Here is a 13704-nt window from a genome sequence, read left to right on the forward strand (position 1 = left end):
CAGCATATACAATCACACTGTGTACACACACTGTGCAGAAAGAAATTAATTTAGCCTTGACTGAGATTGACTGAATAGTGCCTCTAGTAACACAACAAGAAGATCTATCCCTTTTGTCAAAATGCAATACAAGAGCTCTTACCTGGTGGGTCCATGAAGTCGAAATGTACCAAGTCGTCGATACCTAGCTTCTTGAGCTGCAGCACGACCGAACCCAGGTTGGACCTCAAAATCTCTGGATACGTGTTGTCCTGTGACAGAAGAAAGGGAGGAGAAACCGGAGGAGACGGTTTCAAATCAAAACAAATTAGTAAGGGTGCTGATTATCTCGTCACATGCACTCGTACGTCAAAGTGAACAGAAAATAGAAGTCTAGGGACGTTTGAAGGGCTATTTAACTTGTTTTAAAATGCCCTCTGCCAGTCGGTGTGACGTGAAAGAATTACCCTGTTAAAGTGGAGGACTGGGTCTTTCACGTGTTCATTTGTCACAGGGGGGGATCCGTGTCACTGGCGCAGGTTATTAAAAAGGGCTGTGGGTGATTGGTGGGGAATCCAGCTGTCAGAGTGAAAAGGGCTGAATAAGGAATAGGCGACTTGTGTTCTAAGTGGAAATACTGGATAGCTGGGAAATGGAGATATTTATTTTCAGTGTACAGGTATAATTAAGCCTCATATGCCTTTTCTCTGTATAGTCAAGAGGTACAAGTGCACTGCACTTATAAGAATCACAGATACAAGTAAGCAATGAACAACGATGCTCTGTACACTCTCTGGAAATAATGTAAGACCTAGGTATGTCTCAACCTCGGGACATTAGCGTTCCTAAGCAGCTTCAAATAATCAAATCAGTTATAGACAACAATTCATCTGGGACTAAAATAATTCTTATAGCAGTACCACTACTAACCTGCATCTCGGTCTTGTAGGCCTTCTCTGTGTAGAGGCGGAAGCACTTCCCCGGGCGTGTCCTCCCGGCGCGCCCCGCCCTCTGCTGGGCTGAGGCTTTGCTGATGGCCGTCACCAGGAGGGACTCCACTCTGATACGAGGGTTATATACCTGGAAGGAATAGCAAGGGGGACAGGTGTGATATTGAGAGGATTCAAATCACTCTTTTCACATACAAACACAGGTATACAATCATTTACAAAAGGGATGAGGCATAGGGGGTATCATGGTTGAGAAATAGACCAGCATTTATATGCAGGTTACAGGGGGAAATTGAGTTTCACACATACACAAGAGACACTTACACACATATTCCCAAATCACATATACACACAAGCACATGTGCACACACAAGCACACACAATCCAACCAGGAAAATATATCATCTCTGATTGAGCCACGTGTATGACTTGGCTCTGGGCTAGAGAAATGTCAGAGGAATAAATAACAGGCTTTTCCATCTCTGCCGCTGTCAGGTGCAGCGCTGCTCTGTTTATCTGGGGATTTTCAGGCAACAGAGGCAGATGATCGGAGAAGATTAGGCTGAGGGGGGGTGGATGGGGGGGTGACGCAGGGGAGGAAGGACAGCGGCAAACCTTTTGCTTGGCAAATCCGGGATCAATTACAAACACCACGCCGTCGATGGTCAGGGATGTCTCGGCGATGTTTGTTGAAACCACGACCTGCGGAAATTAGTACAGCTGGGTTTAGAGTCAGTCGTTAAGGAGGAGTTGTGGGAAAGGGAGAGTAACATGGGTCGCGGCCCTGTAATGGAATGGCACTATTCAATCACTCACTCATTCCGGTATTTGGTCATTTGATAGTTTAATAATTCAGTCATTCACATATTCATGAATTCTCAATTTTGACACAGAGTCTAGTCATAAGGTGTTGAATCTGTGAGGGAAATGATTGGGTCATAGGTCAAAACCTACTGCCATTGGGGGAGGTCAAAATATCTTAGCATGAGAGAGAGACGGAGCAAATGTTTTAATAAAAGGAAAAATGACCAATAGTTAATTTGTGGCCCCATACAAATCCCCCTTTAGTGGAGACACTGCTCAACACTCAAGTCACTACACTTCTACAGCGAGCACGCATCAACATCTGAATGAATTAGGTTCTGCAGACACTTCCATGGCCCATCGCAGACACACTGTCTAATAGGACCCAACAGGGCAGTACTGCAACAGTTGTTGCAATCAAGTCGAATGAGGCGTCTGCAAACTGCAGCGGGCTGCCTCGCCGCTGAGTGTCCCTTCCACATATATTAACACTGCTCTTTTTGGAGGGGGTGCCGCTGTCAGCTCGCAGCACGCTACCAGTCTCCACGAGACGTCATCTTCTCTCTTACAAAAAGCCCCTCCCACAGGTCTTCAAAATTACAACAAATAATTGATGTAATAGTTCCTTTTCCAGCGGGTGGCCTGCATTTAAAATGCAGTTCTTTCAGAATCACTGTGTACGTTGACGTTCATCCTCCGAGATTATAGTTTGACAAGACTGGAGGAATTTGTTTTAGATTAAAATGAAAGTTGCGGTGAAAAAATGAAAGGAAATCAAATTCTGACTTGCTTTCTGAGTAATGGAGCCTGTCGCCTTCAACAAACAAAGCAACACGCGGATGTTTCATGCGCCCCAAGGTGCAGGCGTCGTGTGGCAGCAAGAGAGCGCCCACCAAATTAAAATCACTCACTCCGGCAATCAGAGATGTGCTCAAAACCCACCTCGAAATAGAAGCGAAGTTGCATTAAAATTAATAAGCTCGGAGGATTGCGGCAATTATGTTTAGAGTCACAAAAAATGAGTCACGGCAAAATGAGGCTCTAAACTAGAGCAGGTGATGAGAACAGAGATTTGTTTTCAACTGCTTCAAAGCCAAGCAGGGGTTTTCTTTTCCTATGATTCCCCATTTCCAAGTATAATGTTAGAAACATTACAGCTGGGTTTCTTTAACTGAAATTCATCCGAGGTACCACATAGTAATACTTAGAAGAAGCAGAGGGGAGACGAGGAGGAAAAAAAGCCCACTCCTCAGCTGTCAGAAGGGTGCGTCGGTTGATCAAAGCATCAGGGCCTGGCTGCAACATTTATTTTCCCTAAAATTTAATAGGGTGCAGACAAATACTGCGTAAGGGAGGGGAGAGAAATAACTGAAATGAAAAGCCGTTTGGGTTGTGGTATCAACGCAAACGGGGAAGCTGCTGTGGAGTTGCACGTTTCCCAGTCCCAGATCTTTTTCTATTACAATTATCCCCTATAGCAAGGCTGTCTATGAGCAATGACAGCTGAATCGGAGCACCGAAATCAAATGAGTCACATCACCCTATGGGTCTCTCTCTGTCAGCGTTTACACAAACAGGAGAGGAGGGGAGGAAGGCAGATCTGCAGCTGCTCTCACGCGAGCCTTGACCGCCGCTGGGGGGGTGTTCCCGTTATGTAACGGCGGAGCCTGATTGGCCCCAGAACCCTTCGAACTACGTTGTGCACCATGGCACTGAAGACTGAGTCAGACAGGCAGAAACCTGCTGTACTGGGAACTTCCACTCCCACTCCAATGTCTCAGCATAATGTAGGGGGGGTGGTAATAAAATTGCTTCATTGCATATTCTGTCCACTGCCACTTCTTTCATATAGAAAAGTAATACCAGTTCAACTGCAAGCACAGGAAAGATGCTAATAATGAGTTATCCATTTGCATTAAATCTCCAAAAGCATTGAACAGACACTTCCTTGCAACGAATGACTGGCGTGAGAAACATTCTCCCAAGGAAAAAGACAGCATCACTTTCCTCTTAACAAATCTGCCAATCATGTACTTAATTTGTTAGTGTACATGTGGCTTGTATGTGAATGCATTTTGTTAATGCTTTCACATCTCTTGATCAAACATTTGCCGGTGCAAAAATCCTATTGTGAGTTATCAGGAGTTATCATCCATCGATATGGGTCCAAAACAGATTCTGAGCACTTGCCGCCCATCCTGCGTAGCTCCGTTTCGTTTGGCTGTCTAAAGCTGTGAGCCTTAAAGGCTTTTCAAAATCCTACCTTTTAAGCGAGGATTTCTCTCCAGCCAGAGAATGCCTGACTGTTTAGTTATTAATGCCTAGAACATTTTTATGGGGCCCAGCCCTTGGCCTTGTGTAATTCTGCCGTCAGAAGTAGAAGCATTCTGCTTTCTATTCATGCTGAGGAGAGACTGCAGCCAAAGACGACCCATTTTAAACCTGTCAGAAGGCAGCCTGGCCAAGCCAACGGTCACTTCGATTAGTTTACACCTCCCCCTCGGGAGGGATGTACATCTTGATCGGATTGAACACTAGGTGTCAAGGTGCATTGCAAGAATCAACGGTGGCAGGTATCACTTCACAATACATCTGAGGGGATATCTTTGAACTAAGAGGAATCAACCACCTTTTAATACAAAATTGAATGCTGATAACTAGAGCAAAACTGTAATTAAACCAAAGCCAATTGCTTGGCAAAGAGTTCAAGACATTAACAACGCCCAGCCACATTCAGTGACCCGTAGGTGTGGAGAAATTGCGTCTTCTTTGAGTCAATGACCCCGCTGATAAGCAATCTTGAACAAAGTTGGCTAGCCTAGCATGGACCGGCAGGTTGGGCCATCATCTCTGGAAAACAACAATGTCGGCCAACATTTCCCAAGAGGAACGGGTGGCAAGGAGCACCTCGTGTCCTGTTCAAAGGGAGCTGTGAAAGGTTCAATGGGATGACTCCCACCAGCTTAGGCCACTGCCCTGTACGTCAGGGAAGAGTCTGTCAGTGCTTTAGCAGCTGCCACGGTAGCTAGCCTGTCTCACATTTCATAACCATATAGGAGGGCCTCTCATTGACTGCATTGATTCAGAATGCGTCTGGAGGCTGGGGCCTGTTACACAGAGAAGCACAGTGCGGCTCCTTCCTGTCTGTCTGTCAGCTGTATTGAGCGTTCCAGACTTTTCATCAGTAATATCATTAGAGCATCATCTCTGCGCATTATTTCTGGGTTATTAACCTGCAGGGGGCGAGCACTGTGGCTAACAGGGGCCATCTTTCACTCCAACCCTCTGGGAGGAACTGCCTGTTGAAAAATAAAACCTTCCCTTGATTGGTAAAAATGGAGGGCGCCTCGAACAATTTGGGCCCTGCCACATCAGTGACTTACTGGAATGGATCCCAGCGGGCGTGCGTCGCTGACTATTGAAGGGATATCCACACACGTGGGGATGATAGAAAACAAACCTAACGCTAAACAAGAGCCCATTTGTCAAAAGCGCATAACGATGATACTTTGAAAGGGAGAGGGGGGATTAAAGTCTTTGCTAGTAATCACAGTGAATTGAAGCTCCAACACTAAATCATTAAAATGTTCTAAAATGGGAGATCAGTGGCTTTTCTGAGGAGACATGACGGGCAAGCAAGTTATGTTAATGGAGGGAGTGCTTAATGCAACCATTAGCATGCGGGACAGCAGAGGCTGGTAGCCTTAATTCTTTCATTGCCTCTCCTTGGACTTGCTTGGGTGACATCTCACCTCACCTAAGACTCAGCCACTGATGGCGTCAGACTGACAACAGAAGGCCAAACTCACTCTGTGCATGCTTTTGTCCATTCAAGACAAATGCCACTGCTACATTCAAGACCCTTGACCAATTGAGCTTAGTGAAAGACCAGAATTGATGATATTCATCAACCTGGACATTGAGTGAAAGCAAGTCATATAGGGTGTTCAATGATCACTGCGACCTACACGGTCATTCTAGCCTCACTCTCCCTGTTTGCAATGTAAGTTCAGACACCAGCACACCTCCATGTGACAGTCCCTTCAGGCCAGGTATGGGGGACAACATGAAAAAAAACTACCTGAGAGGTAGCACGCTGTTGAGACAGTCTGTAAACACCAGGAGTCTGGCACTGCTGTGAGTGCATGCTGGGAAGAGGTTCAGTGTTCAAAGAATTGTTGAATGCAAATTTACAGCCACTTACCAATTCTCCCAACCACCCAAAACACCCAGCCCCAATCTACAAAGATGTGGAGGTGGCGTCTCCTGGGACCAGGCATCCAAACCACTCCCTGTGCTGCCCGTGTCCTTCTTTCATGTCAACATCCCTTTGAACACCGCAAGCAAAGACAGGGATGATGTTTGAACTTTGGAAAGATCCCAGGCCCTGGCTTAGGCCAAACTGTTGAGCCTCCTTTACACAAAACGCACACACACGTGGAGAAGAGAGATAAAATAATGTCACACCGGGAGGGTGAGCGAGGGAGGCCGGAGCAAGAATTTCATCCGACTCGTCTTGAACAACAGGAAAAGAGGGGTCTGTCAAACTGCTGTGGATCAAACTGCAGCGGTAGAAAGGAACGTGATGACAGCAGCCTGTCTAGAATTGCCTTCGGAAAGTACTCAGACCCCTCGACTTTTCCCACATTTTGTTACGTTACAGCCTTATTCTAAAACTGATTAAATATGTTTTTTTCCCCCTCAGAAATCTACACACAACACCCCATAACAACAAAGTGAAAACAGGTTTTTAGAAATGTTTGCAAATGTATTAAAAACAAAAAACAGAAATACCTTATTTACATAAGAAATCAGACCCTTTGCTTTGAGACTCCAAATTGAGCTCAGGTGCATCCTGTTTCCATTGATCATCCTTGAGATGTTTTTACAACTTGATTGGAGTCTACCTGTGGTAAATTCAATTGATTGGACATGACTTGGAAAGGCACACCTGTCTATATAAGGTCCCACAGTTGACTGTGCATGTCAGAGCAAAAACCAAGCCATGAGGTTGAAGGAATTGTCCGTAGAGCTCCGAGAAAGGATTATGTCGAGGCACAGATCTGGGGAAGGCTACCAAAAAATGTCTGTAGCATTGAACATCCCCAAGAACACACTGGGTTCCATCATTCTTAAATGGAAGAAGTTTGGAACCACCAAGACTCTTCCTAGAGCAGGCCGCCCGGCCAAACCGAGCAATCGGGGGAGAAGGGTCTTGGTCAGGGAAGTGACCAAGAACCCAAGAGTCACTCTGACAGAGCTATCGAGTTGCTCTGTGGAGATGGGAGAACCATCTCCACCAATCAGGCTTTTATGGTAGAGTGGCCAGATGGAAGCCACTCCTCAGTAAAAGGCACATGACAGCCTACTTGGAGTTTGCCAAAATACACCTAAAGACCCTCAAACGATGAGATACAAGATTCTCTGGTCTAATGAAACCAAGATTGAACTCTTTGGCCTGAATGCCAAGCGTCACGTCTTGAGGAAACCTGGCACCATACCTACAGTGAAGCATGGTGCTGTGGAGATGTTTTTAAATGGCAGGGACCAGCCAGGATTGAGGGAAAGATGAACGTAGCAAAGAACAGAGAGATCCTTGATGAAAACCTGCTCCAGAGCACTCAGGACCTCAGACTGGGGCCAAGGTTCACCTTCCAACAGGACAACGACCCTAAGCACACAGCCAAGACAACGAAGGAGTGGCTTTAGGACAAGTCTCAATGTCTTGCGTGGTCCAGCCAGACCCCGGACTTGAACCCGATCGAACATCTCTGGAGAAATCTGAAGATAGCCGTGCAGCAATGCTCCCCATCCAACCTGACAGAGCTTGAGAGGATTTGCAGAGAGGAATGGGAGAAACTCCCCAAATACAGGTTGGATGAAGGGTCCCTTGGTTAAAGGGTCATACCCAAGAGGACTCGCGGCTATAATCGCTGCCAAAGGTGCTGAGTAAAGGGTCTGAATACTAATGTAAATGTGATAGTTTTTTATTTTTAATACATTTGCAAAATAAATATGGGGTATTGTGTGTAGATTGATGAGGGGAGGGAAAAAACAATTACACCAATTTTAGAACAAGGCTTTAATGTAACAAAATGTGGAAAAAGTCAAGGGGTATGAATATTTTCCGAATGCAGTGTATATATAAAAATTATCAGGCGGTGACTTCATTATTCCAAATAAGTCATCAATAATCTTTTGGGGCTCCAATGACAGCCAAATCAGCCTCGATTGGGTAGGCAGCACACAATGAGTCATTCATCAAATCCCAGTCAGATGTTGGGGCAAATGTTCACAAATTACTGGCGGTGTGACAGGGTTTTGATATTCCATCAGAATCCTTGCCAACAGCGTGGCCGTCCAGGTGGTTCCACTGCTGTGATTATAGTGCGCTCGTTTGAACACCGAGCCATAAACAAAACGCTGGACAGGTTTGCGGTCCGTGTTAATAATGGAACATGAAGTCGAAGGGCCGTACATTGCTCTGTGGGACCAGTTCAGGACAAGGGAACAAGAAGAGGGGAATGTTCACACATTCTTTTGTAGATGAGCAAAGTTCCGGTAATGCATGCTGCCTTTCCCTGGCACCGAGAAGACCAGATGATTGTGGCCTCTGTTCTCTGAGAGAGAGGCTGTGCAAAACCAATAGAGGAGTGCAAGAGATTAAAAGACTGTGGCTTCAGTGCTTTCCTCAGGCATGGAGGGAGTGAGTAATACCCCAGTTATATTTTAGAGCAGGGAATCATATGCTGACAAAAGCAGCATATGTTGTGTGAGTCAGTCCTGCACCAAAGCTGAAGCGGGAAAACAGTTTTTCTAACCCCCCCCCCCCACTCCTCCCTCTCCATATCCACCCACCTACTTCCCTGTCTCTCTGCCACTCTGCATTTCTCGCTTCCTTTAGCCCTCTCACTTTCTCCCACTTCCCACTTTCACTCCCTCCCTCCCTCTCTGGAAGGGAGATATTGAGTTGCTGGGATGCCCTGTGCTGCTGAGGAGTGAATCGAGTGGCATTTACCTTCCTCCCGATGGCTCCGCTGGGCTTGCGGGGTGGTGGCGGCTCAAAGATCCTTTGCTGCTGCTGGGGCGGCAGCGTCGAGTACAACGGGATGATTTTGATGTCCCCCGCGTCGTGTCCCAGGTCGTCGATGTCCCTCTTGATGCGCTTGCAGGCCTCGTCGATTTCCTGAAAGATGAAGCGGAAAAAGTAAATGGGCAGGCAGGTGAAGAAGGGTGGCTGACGAGGATCAAGCATTTGGGCACACAGTAACCTGGGGCTTGGTTTGAATAACACCTTGAGAGACAATGGGGAGAAAAAGGTCTGAAGAGGAGAGGCGGGGTTAGAAGGAGAACATTTGTTCTGCCCATCTCTCCATCTGACTGAGGAAATTAAACCTGGACTGCCGCGTGCTTGGTTGAGCTCCCCATGGCTGTGTTGTCAAATGCAGCAATCAGGAGAACACAGACACACACGGTTCATTATTCCATACCGCAATATTGTAGGGGAAATGGGAAATGAGAATGCTGCACTGATGCATAACCAGCAGCAAATCATGGCAGATCAGTTTAGTGGAGCTGAACATTATAGAGCCAGTGGGCTCCCAGACAGAGAAACTTAACAACCAGGGGAATAAGAAAACATGACAGACGACAAAAGGCTAGGACTCCGACTGAACTAGGCAGCCTGAATATAATAAACCAACATGGTACGGACTGCAATAATGTGACGTTAGCAAATGCAACATATCAAATCGGTAAACGGCCCATGAATAATTAAGACTATTACTTTGCAATCGACCATGCCCACGAGAACCCTAAGTGACAAGCTTATATACAGCCTACATAATACTGTATAGCCTGATAAGTGTCTATGATTCCTGGAATATCTACACTAAACACCACACTTGTTTTTGCCCCCATCTCCAGACATAGGACAATGTTAGCCATGAAAAGACCAGAAAACGTACTGAAGCGATAGCCACTGCCTGATTAAGTCCATTTTCATGTCCATACTTAAAGGAAAGGTTGCACGAGATATATATATATATATTCCACAAATCTAACAGCTAAACAGTCTTCATGCAAAAAAACATTTTTTTTAATTATACACTTCTATTTTCGCAATTTGAATTAAATGTATTAACTCATACCAACAACACATTGCGGCTTTGACGTCAAGAGAGGAACAGCCTACTGGTGGCTTCGGTGATAGAGGCGAATCGGGGAAAGTAGGTACTAAAGTGCCCAAAGTGTTTTGTCATGTTATGTTGCTAGTAGATTATTTTAACAACTAACTAACTATTTTGTGCACTTCACAAAATAGATGGCATCACGAGGAAAGGAAATGATGTGGATATAATGAAGCAACATTTCAAGACATCAGTCAGGAAATTAAAGCTTGGTCGCAAATGGGTCTTCCAAATGGACAATGACCCCAAGCATACTTCCAAAGTTGTGGCAAAATAGCTTAAGGGCAACAAAGTCAAGGTATTGGAGTGGCCATCACAAAGCCCTGACCTCAATACTATAGAACATTTGTGGGCAGAACTGAAAAAGCATGTGCGAGCAAGGAGGCCTACATACCTGACTCAGTTACACCAGCTCTGTCAGGAGGAATGGGCCAAAATTTACCCAACTTATTGTGGGAAGCTTGTGGAAGGCTACCCGAAACATTTGACCCAAGTTAAACAATTTAAAGGAAATGCTACCAAATACTAATTGAGTGTATGTAAACTTCTGACCCACTGGGAATGTGATGAAAGTAATAAAAGCTGAAATAAATCATTCTCTCTACTATTATTCTGACATTTCACATTCTTAAAATAAAGTGGTGATCCTAACTGACCTAAGACAGGGAATTTTTACTGGATTAAATGTCCGGAATTGTGAAAAATTTAGTTAGAATGTATTTGGCTAAGGTGTATGTAAACTTCCGACTTCAACTATAACTTGCAGGATATCATGGTGTCTGATGTTTGTGTTAGCCATTACACCTGGATTTACTGTTACTACTGCTAGTAACGTTAGTACTCAGGTTAGAATGTGGCTAGCTATAGCTACCATCACCAACAACAGTTTGGTTATAGATGTTCAATGTCTACTATGATGGTAAAGGTTTATTTTGATTTTGTGTAACAGTACAATAAATGTTGATGTGCTGAACTGCTAATACAGTGCATTTGTAAAGTATTCAGACACCTTGACTTATGCTACATTTTGTTAAGTTCCAGCCTTATTCTAAAATGGAATTAATTGTTTTTCCCCCTTATCAAATCTACACACAATACCCCATAATTACAAAGCAGCAAAAATCAGGTAAAATAGCAAATTTACATAGGTATTCAGACCCTTTAATCAGTACTTTGTTGAAGCACCTTTGGCAGCGATTACAACCTCAAGTCTTCTTGGGTATGACGCTACAAGCTTGGCACACCTGTATTTGGGGAGTTTCTCCCATTCCTCTCTGCAGACCCTCTCAAGCTCTGTCAGGTTGGATGGGGAGCTTCGCTGCAAAGCTATTTTCAGGTCTCTCCAAAGATGTTCGATCGGGTTCAAGTCCAGGCTCTGGCTGGGCCCCTCAAGGACATTGAGACTTGTCCCAAAGCCACTCCGTTGTTGTCTTGGCTGTGTGCTTAGGGTTGTTGTTCTGTTGGAAGGTGAACCTTGGCCCCGGTCTGAGGTCCTGAGCGCTCTGGAGCAGGTTTTCATCAAGGATCTCTCTGTACTTTGCTCCGTTCACCTTTCCCTCAATCCTGATAAGTCTCCCAGTCACTGCAGCTGAAAAACATCCCCACAGCATGATGCTGCCACCACCATGCTTCACCGTAGGGACGGTGACAGGTTTCCTCCAGACGTGACGCTTGGCATTCAGGCCAAAGAGTTCAATCTTTCACCAGACTAGAGAATCTGTTTTTTCATGGTCTGAGAGTCCTTTAGCTGCCTTTTGGCAAACTCCAAGTGGGCTGTCATGTGCCTTTTACTGAGGAGTGGCTTCCGTCTGGCCACTCTACAATAAAGGCCTGATTGGTGGAGTGTTTCAAAGATGGTTGTCCTTCTGGAAGGTTCTCCACAGAAACTCTGTCAGAGTGACCATCGGGTTCTTGGTCACCTCCCTGACCAAGGCCCTTCTCCCCCGATTGCTCAGTTTGGTGGTTCCAAAGAGTCTTGGTGGTTCCAAACGTCTTAAATTTAAGAATGATGGAGGCCACTGTGTTCATGGGGACCTTCAATGCTGAAGAAAAAAAATTGGTAGCCTTCCCCAGATCTGGGCCTCGACACAATCCTGTCTCGGAGCTCTACAGACAATTCCTTCAACCTCATGGTTTGGGTTTTGTTCTGACATGCACAGTCAACTGTGGGAACTTTTATAGACAGGTATGTGTCTTTCCAAATCATGTCCAATCAATTGAATTTACCACAGGTGGACTCCAAGTTGTATAAACATCAAGAATCATCAATGGAAACTGGATGCACCGGAACTCAATTTCGAGTCTCATAGCAAAGTTTTTTTATACATTTGCAAACATTTCTAAAAAACTGTTTCTAAAAACCTGTTTTTGCTTTGTCAGTATGGGGTGTGTAGATTGATGAGGATAATGTTCTACTTAATTCATTTTAGAATATGGCTGTAATGCAACAAAATGTGGAAAAAGTGAAGGGATCTGAATACTTTGATGTTTCAAAGCTGTTAGTGGGTAGGTAATATGGGTGTAAAAGGGGCCATGCTAAAAGCCTGTGTGCTGTAAAAGTGATTAAAAAAAAACGTTTTTTTAAATCTGATATAGAATAAAGAAATCACAGGATATGGTCAGATGATAAGTTGGCTTTATTCAGAGTGCCAAAATTTTTTTTCAAAAACAATGTCGACTCTATGATGTGGGTCTTTACCGTCTTATGTGGACAGTGGCTTCACTCCTGTTGTGTGTTCTTCTCTTGACATCACTTTTTCAAAACACTTAAAATTGATATGTCGTATTGGGACTTTTAGTTGGAAGGATGAAACCAATCAGAATGTTTAAAAGATACCTAATTCTGCAATCTTCCTTTTAAACAAGAACACCAACATGTAAACGGCCACAGCCTGTGCTGTTGCTCCACCTTCAGGCCCTAGGGAGCTGTGCAGCTCCTTCTATAGTTTGGTTGAGGGTCACATGACAATTAGCACTTACAGATTAAAATAAATGTTTTATTGGAGTGCGAAGGAGAAGGGGGCTGGGGCTGGGGCAGAAAGGGGTATAGGGGCTTGGTGTATTCTGAAATTATGGGAACCATATTTGATAATAATACCAAAGCCACAATGTGACACTGACTGCAACCTAGAGATACCCAGTAGAACAGATGCTCTCCTTTGACCTGGAGCGTTTACTCTTTACGTGGCATTTACTTTACTCAGGGTAAGCACTGGCCAGGCTTTGCCCCGATTGAGTAAAACACAAAAACATAGGGAGCCTCAGCTAGGATTTCTCTGTGTGTTTGTGGACTTTGTTTGCAGACAGTAATGCATTCCTAGCCCAATTTTTCCCTGCTGTGTTCACTCACTACACAAGTCAAATCCATCCCACCGATGGCCATGTAATCAACACGTTGACAAGTTAGAGTGGAAAAGAGTAATGAATAGATTGGTAAAATTAGCCTGGGTATTAATAGACCATCAACCCTCTGGATGCAGCAGCTGTCATGAAAAGTGGACGCCGTTGCCAAGGCGCCGGGATTGAGCTGGTGTGCCAGTGCCTGAAGAGAAATGGAGCGCGTGCACAGCGGGGCGGCCAGCCAACTGTGAGAACCTGCACACCAGCCGGCCCACGCGACCCCAGGAGCGATGCGGTGGAGCACCAGGCACCTAACCAGACTCAATTAGGCACTCGCCTCGGTCCACTTAATTAGCAGAGGCCCGGGCGAATCTTTACGTTTTGAAGTGAACCGCTGAGGGGGCAGCTTAAATGGTGGGACTTATCAGGGCGAGGCAGCTGTG

At 45.1% G+C, this 13704-nt stretch overlaps 1 protein-coding gene across 3 annotated transcripts in view; it reads right to left on the minus strand.

Moving 5' to 3' along the window:
- Positions 1–13704, minus strand: part of LOC129835105 (ATP-dependent RNA helicase DHX15-like) — a 33090-nt gene that overhangs the window by 11254 nt on the left and 8132 nt on the right. For all 3 annotated transcript variants that reach the window (XM_055900494.1, XM_055900493.1, XM_055900495.1), the window contains exons 6-9: positions 8752–8919; positions 1545–1631; positions 910–1059; positions 143–251 (exon numbers count right to left, since the gene is read on the minus strand). In XM_055900494.1, the coding sequence (XP_055756469.1) occupies positions 143–251; positions 910–1059; positions 1545–1631; positions 8752–8919 (514 nt within the window). The remainder of the gene's footprint in view (positions 1–142; positions 252–909; positions 1060–1544; positions 1632–8751; positions 8920–13704) is intronic.

Source organism: Salvelinus fontinalis, chromosome 36, assembly GCF_029448725.1.
Source record: "Salvelinus fontinalis isolate EN_2023a chromosome 36, ASM2944872v1, whole genome shotgun sequence".
Classification (NCBI taxonomy): domain Eukaryota; kingdom Metazoa; phylum Chordata; class Actinopteri; order Salmoniformes; family Salmonidae; genus Salvelinus; species Salvelinus fontinalis.